This window comes from Barbus barbus (assembly GCF_936440315.1).
Source record: "Barbus barbus genome assembly, chromosome: 39".
Classification (NCBI taxonomy): Eukaryota; Metazoa; Chordata; class Actinopteri; order Cypriniformes; family Cyprinidae; genus Barbus; species Barbus barbus.
The window spans coordinates 12,359,443-12,370,198 of record NC_136717.1 but is presented as its reverse complement, the minus strand read 5'-3'; the positions used below and the strand labels follow the sequence as shown (position 1 = coordinate 12,370,198).

Sequence of the window (10,756 nt, the reverse complement as noted above, 5' to 3'; positions counted from 1 at the left end):
AATTTTCATTTATATGCGGTTTGTGTTGATGATCGCATTATTTTTCATATGTTTACGTATAAGATTGCATGTTTCTGCATCTTCCTGGGGGCTGTTCCATAAACCAAGATTAGAGTATAAGCCAGGCTTATTTTGGTTAGTCAGGCTTATTTTTGGTAGATTCGGTTTCATGAATCAAACTTAAAAAAGTTCAAACTCAGTTACCCCGGCAACTTATGCTGGCAAACTAACCTGGTCCGGAGCAGGCTAACTGTCAGGCTAAGCTGAGCTCCTCTAACTCTGACCAATAGGAACGCATCCATATTACCACTGACTCTCTCACATACAGTCAGTTTAATTTATTATCGGTCCAAAAATAAAAGTATACAGAAAATACACCTTAAATAATCAAATAAATAACAAATAGGCTACAACCAACTGTATTTAATGTATTGTGCCCAAAATGTAGGCGAATGACATTTTAACATAGTTGCTACTTGTGCAGTTGATCAGAAGTTTCTAGCCATGCAGCATTTCTCTCTGAATTTATGACAGCTGTACCTTTTATGGTTATTAGAACATTAAAACATTACAATCTAAAATGTCTCTTTAAAGCATAAAAACACAATCAAAAGTTAAAATCACTGAATTAAAAATGTAAATTTATAATAGAAATCAGAGTACATTTTAACTGATAAGAGGAACACACATTTAACTCTACAAATTGTATTAAACACATTTAATACAACATTTGAGCTAGTGATTAACAGTTGCTGCTATCATAAAAATACACTTATATGTAGGAAATTAAAATTCTATGTGTCACATTTAATGTCCAACAACAAATATTTTAGCAGAATGTATATTTTATTCAGAATTCTTGCGCTAGTATTCTATTCCGCTCTGTCTGTGTAGCGCGCATGCGCGCCGCAGCGCTCGTTCTCTCGCATAAGCCTCGCCCACTCCTGACAGCTAAATGGATATATTTGCATGGCTTTCTGACATTTACAGATGTAAAAAATATACCTGTGACGTATCAGTTATGCACTGAGGAAAACACAATGTTTCAAATGCGTTAAACAGCACAAATATTCGCTGTTTGCTATGGTGGATCGATTTGATCCATGATCGACATTAAGGGCTGCTTCAGAATAAGCGTGCACGTCACATTATCCTGACTCACTGAACCTGGATAGCATTAGTCAGATTGCGTGAACTTGAACTGTCGTTTATGGAACCGCTTTAGTCCCGATTGATTTGTTAGGTTATTTCAAGTCAGGTTTTGGACTTTAATCCCCGCTTTTCTTAGCGTCTTTTATGGAACAGCCCCTAGGTCTGTGTTTTTGAGCAGCACTTTCTAGACTCATTCAGGAGATGCATAATAGCACCCTCTAGTGTATAACAGTGAAAACATACTTGTTGGGGAAAGAGTTAACTGTTATGCAATAGAATTACAAGCATACATATAGTAAGTAATTATACATTTAAAAAACATACATTTTCTTTAGTTACTGAAGAAAAACAAATGTCATGAAATATTTTTATTGACTTTTATTCAATCGTCTGTACATGCATTATGTAAAGCGGTGGGATACAGATATCTCCCACCCCTATACACACACAAAAAAAGAAAAGATAACCCCTCAAATGACTTTACACAATACATTTCATTAGCATTGTAGATTAGCATCAATGTACATATTAACCCCTAAAGTGGTGACCTTGCAATAGCAATTTAACGTAAAGTAATAAATGTCATATCGCCGTCTTTATCGGCTACGAGAGACCATGTGAACGGGCTTAACGTCTCCAAATTGATTTGGTTATTTTGAAAACGCACAGCAGCGGCCTAGGATATACGTCGCGTTAACCGTACACGATGAATAGCTACATCTATTGATACCAAGAGTTTAAACAACTTGTAAACATTTGTACAGCGTGTAAAATGTAGAAATCAGACAATATTCATTACAGCATTTGCAAGCTCCAAGCCAGAGGCACGTTCATTGCGCGATGCTCTTGGAGGCCAAAACACGGAATCGGTCCTAGTACCGCCAACTGCCAGGGAGGATCGGTTACCCAGTTTAAAATGAGTCCACGGTCCAACAGGCACTTTTTAGACTCATGGGTAATGATGTGTGTTACAGAGCCAGATTTTAAATGTAAAAGCAATTGTGGCCACTTTTAACTGATAGAAGCTGAAATATCCTAAAGTGTGATTCGAACAATTTGAGATTTGAATGTAAAAAAAACCTCTGAACTAGTAAAATAAAAAGAAAGGAAAGAAAAAAAATTTGGTACCGCACCACGTACATTCAAAGGCATTTTCTCTTTTCGTTGTCCTGTGTAAGCCTTAAAAGAACAGTCAGCGCAGCCTATGAACACATTTACATTAAATAGAAGGCGAGTTCCTTTTGACAACCTCCGTAAAAGCGGGAGGCCTCGAGTAACACCGCATCGGGCGGCTCGGTTTGACAGCCAGAGGTCCGGGTTCTCGAAGCCTCCCCAAGGCGCGCATGCATCCTCTTCCAGAGAGCGACGACAAGACAGACAGACACGTAAGACCAGAGCAGAGCACGTAAAGAACAGAGGTTAGCGGCGGTGGCGTCGTTCAGCAAATCCCTCCGGCCGCCACAGCGAGACGCAGACTCCATTTTAGCCATCCTTGGGTTGCCGGGTTCTACCTGGTGAGTTGGCCGACCACTTTGAGCAAGGTCTTATTTTCCTGTTTGAGCTGCTCGTTCTCATCTTCAATATCATCCAGATCCTGAAAAACACATCAAATATACAGACAACGTGATTATCAACTGATTCCAATAGAGGTTGACATTAAAGCATAGCAAAGCTAATATAATATCTGTAGCACAAAAATGTATTAAACAGAAATGTGTGGGATTCCGTGTCAAATCAACCAAGTTTCAGAAACCTCCCTGGCTCAAATATTTGAATTTTTTGATGAAAGCCAAAATATGAAATGTCATTTGAGTAATCCACTATTCTGTAGAGGGGGGTCAAAATGACTTCAGAAAGATCACAGTATTATGTTATTTTTACATTGGTAGGTCTATAGGCAGTTTCAATGACAACAACATAAATGCTACTGCCCACTTTTGCGGCCCAAACTTTCGGTAGTCTTCCACAAAGAATCAGTAACAACAGCCCAAGAACCATAGAAGAGAGTTATGGAAGGCCATTTCTGCCACTTAATTTTTTTTAAGGTAATTGCAGCTTTTTATCTCACAATTCTGACTTTTTTTTTCTCACTACTTTTTGTCACTTTTTTTTACTAACCGACCAAGCAATCTCTGTGTCAAAAAGTCATTTTGACCCCCCTTGACAAAATAGTGGATTACTCCTATACATTGATGTCTGATTCAGTTGATAATGAATGACCCATATGTGTTGAAATAGCCAATTTTGAAGATTCTCCTATTCCTATACTACGTTCTTTAGTATTGTTTGGTTTTGGAGCTGGTGTTAGGATGCCAGTGCTAGTTGCGCAAGTCAGCGTGCTTAAAATAAGTGGTATACTGTAAATTGAGCGAGGTAAAAGCATCTGTTTGGCTTTTACCCCTTGTAGCGTACACTTTTAAAAGTGTACTTATTTGTCGGTGTTGTGCGCTTTGCTATCGTTGAAAGTTAAAACACAGCATCTCTGTCGGGTCTCCTGTTTTCTGGAGCAGGATTAATAATAACAAATGAAGCATTAGCAGGTTCAATTAGCGGCAAACCAGCTGTGGACTCATCAAAAGCTCTGGCAGTAAAGTGTCAAGTTTCATTTACAGTTTCCTCAGTCACTAACGATGACGGACAGTCGGTGGGATTACTCGCAGCATGTCGAAATGAGCTCCAAAACAAAGGTTGAGAAGTTGTTTAAATGGAGGCTGTGTGTACAACTATGAAAAGTAGCACTTGATTTTCCAGGAAAGGAAAAAATGTGATTATTATAGAATTCCGGTGCAGTTTTACGAGAAAAGAGCTTTGTATACTACACTTGCAAACAAACTAATTAATAATGTTGCACGAAGACGGCGATTGAAGTATTTTTTGTGTTGTTGTGTGCTGTTATTGCTACTAGATTTCATGATGCTGCGCTCTAAAGCAGAGTTCATCAGGCAAGTCAACGGTAGGCTGTGTAACAGCTGGAAAGAGGCTGCGTTTGCTGATAGCATACGGCAGTAGCACTGCGGGTCTAAACTCATGGCAGCATTCTTTGTACTAAGGTTGTGTTTATACAGTAGCATTTTCAACTAACAACAGAAAAGTTTAGATGCGTTATGGCGGGGTGGTTTGTCAAGTTTTTTCTTAATAGTTTTTGTATGAGCTCATCTGGAAAATAGCGGCGAGCAAAGAGCAAGCTGCTGCAGGGAAAGCGCGTAATCCAATTCGTCCCAAACATGAGACATGCTTTATAGGCTATTAAGGGCTTTAAGATAACCTGTAAGATCAAGTTAATACCAGTGTTGGGGTAAGATATTTTTAAAAGTAATCATATTGCATTACTCTATAAAAAGTAATGAATTGCATTACTTAGTTACTGTTTATGGAAAGTAATGCATTGTGTTGTTTTTGTCACCTGCTTATTTTTTAAAGGGGACATCAGATGCAAAATGCACTTTTACATGGTGTTTGCATATTACTGCAGGGCTTGACGCTTACCTATTCCCCAAGGAGCACATGTGCTCCTAAGTCAAAAACTTTAGGAGCGCATTAAAAAAATTTAGGGGCGCAATGCAAATTTTTCTAATTAGGTGTTTTAGCTTAATAAGGGGATACAAAGAGACATTTACAAGCACCATTATTTAATTTATCAGAATACAGAAAGTACACAAGGTTTTTAAATAATTTTACTTCAGACACTATTTAATAGGCTAATTATGTAACTAGTTATAATCCTATTAAACTGTGTCGGTATAAAATTTTCACAATAATCATTGAAGCTTGTGTCACGGTATATGTTTTTGTTTTTAAATCACAATATATAATTTCTAAGTGAAAAAAAGTGTCATCCTAACAGGTTAAATAACTTTATTAAAGATAATTTACTAAAAGACTTTTATAAAAAATACATAAAAATATAAAGTAAACAAGTGTTTCAAGATTAGAGTGCAAAAGATTGTTCAAATGAACGAAAGAACAATAGGTAAGTAAGGTCCCATTTGTTAACATTAGTTAAAGCAGGTTAACATTAACTAAAAATGTGCAATGTTGATTTAATAAAAAAATACAACTATGTTAGTTAATGTTAGCTCCATTGAATTATATTAAGACAACTTTTGATTTTATAATGTATTATTAAAAGTTGAAATTAAGATAGCGTTATTAATAAATGCAGTCATTGTTTTTTTCCATGTTAACTAATGGAACTTGTGTTACTGAACAATAATAACGAATCAGTCGTTGATATATAGATAGGCCCACTGTTCTCTATTATAGATCAGTGGATGGGCCATGTTTTAGCTTAGAAAAAATGTTTGAAAATAAATAGCTCATTAAGTCTTTAAGTAAGAATTATTTGAGGCTATTGTGAAGATTAAAGCGAATATAAATATCTAAATGACTGAGTGTGAAACATTTACACAGTTTTAGGAAAATAGCGCAGCTGATTTGTTTACTGGGTTACCGGGGTAACGGCAGCGCCCTCTAGTGGCGAATGTGCGTCATTCAGCGCGTCTTCACTTTAACTCGCTCCGCTTTTCTTCTCATCTGTGCTCATTTAAATTAAAACGTTGCCTTTTTAAAGTTCTAAAGTAATCATATGAGGCTGCATCGCAATTTTTCCATAAATAAACAGAATAAATTAATACGTTTGTTATAGGCTACTGTATAAGTTAGGCTGTTTTGTATTTTGTTTTGTATTCGCACTTGCGCTCCTAAATACATTTTCCAGTTCGCACACATCTATTTTTAGTCGCAAATGCGAGTGAAATGCTCTCACTGTCGAGCCCTGTTACTGTCTTAGCAGTGTGTAGACACAACCACTGTAAAATAATAAAAATGCACCCCCCCAATCCCCAAAAACGTTGATGTCATATACTGCTCAGGCCCCGTCCACGTCCACTGGCTGACGGTGCCGTATCAGAATTATTGGCAATTGTGAGGGTCCTTTCACACCAAAAGTGAAATGAATAGGCCGAAGGAAGTGCCTCTACCCTTACTCCTGATTTGGCTGAACATGGGGACAGGAGAGCGGTCAGTGAACAAAAGGGAAAACAAAGTAGCTTGCTTTTAGGGCTGCCACTAACGACTAATGTTTCGATTAATCTAAACAATTAATTTCCCACAAAAAAAACGGGGAAAGCCGATTAGTCACCAGAAGAGACGGACGGCAGCTCGCGTAAGTGTTTTGAATAACTTGGTCGCAGTTCTGTTGTTTAAATTATTTACTTGCTACTAGGAAGGAATAGTTTGTTTCCTACCTATTTGTCGTTGGGGTTTTTCTGTTTGATTGCACTCACTGGTAATTAGAATAATTTGCGCCTCAGCTGCAGTGTTAATTTCGTAGACGAAGACGAAAAATATTCGTCAACGAACCTTTTTTCTGTGACTAAGACGAGACGTTGACGAGCTAAAACTAATATCTGATGATAAAAACTATGACAAAATTTATGTCGCGTCTCATTAACAAGACGAGACTAAAATGTTATTTGAGGACTACCGGACATTCAAAATACATCCTATAGGCTAAGTTAACTGTCTTGTCTTTCAAAATGTGCGTCTCTGTCATTGGATAAGGTGCGTTTGCATATCTAGTCTCAGTATGGCAGCCGCAGTGGACCGATAGGCTACCAAAACGCGAACTAGCGATCTGAAACAATGGCCTCAGCAACCGAAGGGTTAGTGAGTGGGTGACCAGACGTCCCGTTTTTCCCGGGAGTCACAATTCATTGTCGATTAACTTAAAGTCAGTGAAGGTGCGATAGGCAGAAACGCGCTGATAGAAGTGCTCTCTCTCGCGCACGCTCCACTTCTTCAGTTCTCAGTGCTCCAATACACACACAGCAGTCCAAATGTCTATCATGTACAGTATCCTACGGAAATACAGTCTGTTATGGTTTAAGTGAGCTTAAACAGGTGGATGAAAACTGAATGTAGCTTATGTCTGTAGGCTATTAGCCTACTTGCATACCTTCCATATTAAATGGACAGCATTCCTAATTATCTGTCATAAATGTTAACCAACAAAAGATGTTAAATGTATACTTAAGTAAACCTACTGTATCTGAAAAATTAGTTTAATTTATATCTCTACCAAAACATGAAAATTTATTCCAGTTTTTCCAAATTCAATCCTTGATTCAAATTTCTCATAACCAAGCTTAATTGATTTGGTCTAAAGAGAGAAGTATTGGTGACTATTTTTGTTAGAATACTACATATAAAATAGCTACCAAAATAAATGTTGGTAACTGCAGTTGGTAACTAAAATTTGACAAAAATGCAATGTTTTTTCGTCAACTAAAACTATGAAAGACTCAAATGACTAAAATGTGACTAAGACTATTAAGTATTTTCGTCTCAAGATAAAGACTAAGACTAAATCAAAAATGCCTGCCAAAATTAACACTGCTCAGCTGAGAACGAGCCTGTGTGATTGTGCAAAGTGTTAGTTTCGTCTTGAGCTATTAGCAGTCCTACCTTATTGGCTGGGCTGATCAGAAGCTGGCCACAGCTGTTTTCACTCTAGTTTTTTAGACTGTTTTAATTTGATGTCAGAGCGCTGACGCGTCAGCGGAAGCGTTCAGCCTCCTCGTGTGAAGACCAACGAGTGTAAAGACAGACGACTTTTTCCTGCGCGACTTTGACCGAGCAACGACACAGAGCACACACTTCAGTATCGTTTTTATCTTCCCTCACACTTTCCTATCATCTATCTTTCCGCGTCTATCATGCGTTTCCAAATCATTCCGGTTCTCTCTCAACCTCGCTCTAAAAACACACGCAGAAGGTTACGTAACCCTGCTAACCTGCACCCTATCTCTACATCTTCCACTGCACCTCTTTCTTTCGCTGTAGATCTTTGGAATTGCCAGTCAGCTGTCAACAAAGCAGACTTCATTTCTGCATTTTCCTTACATTCCACACTCAGCATCCTGGGCTTGACTGAGACCTGGATTCGTCCAGAAGACTCGGCAACCCCAGCTGCCCTCTCTCACAATTTCTCTTTCTCTCACACCCCTAGGCAAGTTGGCCGGGGTGGGGGCACTGGTTTGCTCATTTCTAACAATTGGAAATACTCTACCCACTCTCCCCTAGGCAATCTCAACTCATTTGAATCTCATGCCGTTACTGTAACAGCTCCTATAAGACTCCAGATTGTGGTAATCTACCGTCCCCCTGGCCAAATTCTACCAACCTTCCTAGATGAGCTGGACGGACTGCTGTCCTCTTTCATGGAGGATGGCACTCCACTCTTAGTCTTCTGCGATTTCAACATTCACCTAGACAGGCCTTATGCTACAGACTTCCAGTCACTCCTAGCTTCATTTGATCTCAAACGCCTTACCACTACTAGCACACACAAATCGGGTAACCAACTCAACTTAATTTACACACGCAATTGTTCTACAGATAACATTCTGGTACAACCACTACATATCTCTGACCATTTCTTCATTACATTTACTTTACATTTTGCTACACAGGTGCCACCATCTCCCTTACCGGTTACTTTCAGACGCAACCTACGCTCCCTGTCCCCCTCCCTTCTTTCCTCTGTAGTATCCTCCTCTCTTCCCTCGCCTACCCATTTCTCTTCTCTGGATGTAAATGCAGCCACTGACACTTTATGCTCTACCTTAACCTCTTGTCTAGACGACATCTGTCCTCTCTCCTCCAGGCCAGCACGGGCTGCCCCTTCTAACCCCTGGTTATCCTTTGTTCTTCGTGAGAATCGGACCAAACTCAGAGTGGCAGAGATAAAATGATGCAAATCAAACGATCCGTCGGACCCGAGTAGGTATCAGTCTTTGCTTTCATCTTTCTCTACTGAAGTCCACACTGCCAAATCCTCACATTTCCACAACAAGATCAACAGCGCTCCAGACATGCGTAATCTCTTCAGAACATTTAATTCTCTCCTCTGTCCCCCTCCTCTACCTCCCACTACTTTGATAACCACTGACGACTTTGATAACCTCTTTTTTCACAGACAAAACTAGAACAATCAGTAACCAGTTCTCAACTCCACAGGACCTCCAATCAACCACATCCACTGCTCTAACTCCCATCTTCTCCTTCTGTCCCCTCACCGAGGCAGAAGTATCCAAACTTCTCCTCTCCAGCCATCCTACAACATGTCCTCTCGACCCAATCCCCTCACACCTTCTCCAAACAATCTCTCCCACACACTTACCGGCACTCACACACATTATCAACATCTCTCCTCACAGGCATCTTCCCCACAGCATTCAAGCAGGCTCAGGTAACCCCACTGATCAAAAAACCTACATTAAATACTTCTCTTTTAGATAACTACAGACCTGTCTCTTTCCTTCCATTCGTAGGGAAAACACTGAAACGAGTATTTACCAGAATTTATTTTGGTGAAAAATGTAAATGTGCAGTATTTCTGACAAAAAAAAAAGTTTTATATATATATATATATATATATATATATATATATATATATATATATATATATAAAAATAAAATCAATTAATTGGAGATGCTTTTTATTATTAAAATTTAATGGAACCATTAAAATGGAATCCAGAAAATAATGGACAACAGAATTTGGTACAGATAAAACTGTAAAACTCAATTAATTAGACAGGCATTTTGATTAATACAATTTTAAAAACTGAATTTGGAAATACAACGGATTTCATAGGGCCCTATAATTATATTATTTTATTTTTGTGGTAATAACAATAGCTTTTAAAATGACTTAAAATACATATATAATAGCAATGATGCAATAATAATTAGTTCAAATAAATTATCAAAAGCAAGAAATCATATGGATTACGCATAACAACAAAGGCCTGCAGGGGCGCCGACGGCGGGATGATTGTTTTTACACATTACTGTGTGATTTAATCCTTGTTTAATATTGACCATGCACCATTTAATTCACACGTACACTTAATCTTTATTAATTTGGCCATTCCTTTAGGACAGAAATGCTATAGCCGCTGTAATTAAATTAATATGAGGACATCAAAACGTGTAAACTCCGAGTGAGGGTTTGAGCTTTTATTTTGAAATCGTGATGTATTCTCCTGTGTTTGTATAGATTTATAAATGATTTACCTCACAAATCTGATTAAATGGCGCACGTTGCGTTCCCAGATGAAGGTTATAATAAACCCAAACTCACAACAACATGCAGAGATGGAGTTTGAGACGCTCCACATGTAAATAATTAAAGCGCATATAAATTAAATCATAGAGTTTGTGAATTCACAATTATGCTTAATTATGATTTTTAAATGGGTTTAATATATCATGCAGCCTTGGAAAATAGCCTAAAAATGTGTTTTATGGATTCTCGCCCTTGAAATGCGCCACATGCGGTATTTTGCCGGTTAGTCAACGCAAAAAAAATGAAGTCAACGATTTAAAAAAATCAACTAGGCGACTAAAATCGACGAATCGCGACAGCCCTACTTGCGTTACTTGAAAAAGTAACGCAGATAATTTCTTGTAAAAGTAGTTACTTGCCAAAAAAAGTAATCCGATTAAGTTATTTGCATTACTAATGTGCTACCACAAGCCACACGACGAAAAGGTTTGAGGGGTCCGTGTGAGTCTCTGAAGCTGTGCTTGTGTTGGA

The 10,756-nt window shown here is 38.3% G+C and overlaps 1 protein-coding gene across 2 annotated transcripts in view; it reads right to left on the bottom strand.

Annotated features, from left to right (window-relative positions):
• Positions 1 to 214: 214 nt before the first annotated feature.
• LOC306859084 (PRKC apoptosis WT1 regulator protein-like) overlaps positions 215 to 10,756 on the bottom strand; it is a 68,378-nt gene continuing 57,836 nt past the window's right edge. For both annotated transcript variants that reach the window (XM_079399903.1, XM_079399902.1), the window contains exon 7: positions 215 to 2,746. In XM_079399903.1, the coding sequence (XP_079256029.1) occupies positions 2,660 to 2,746 (87 nt within the window). In that variant the 3' untranslated portion in view covers positions 215 to 2,659. The remainder of the gene's footprint in view (positions 2,747 to 10,756) is intronic.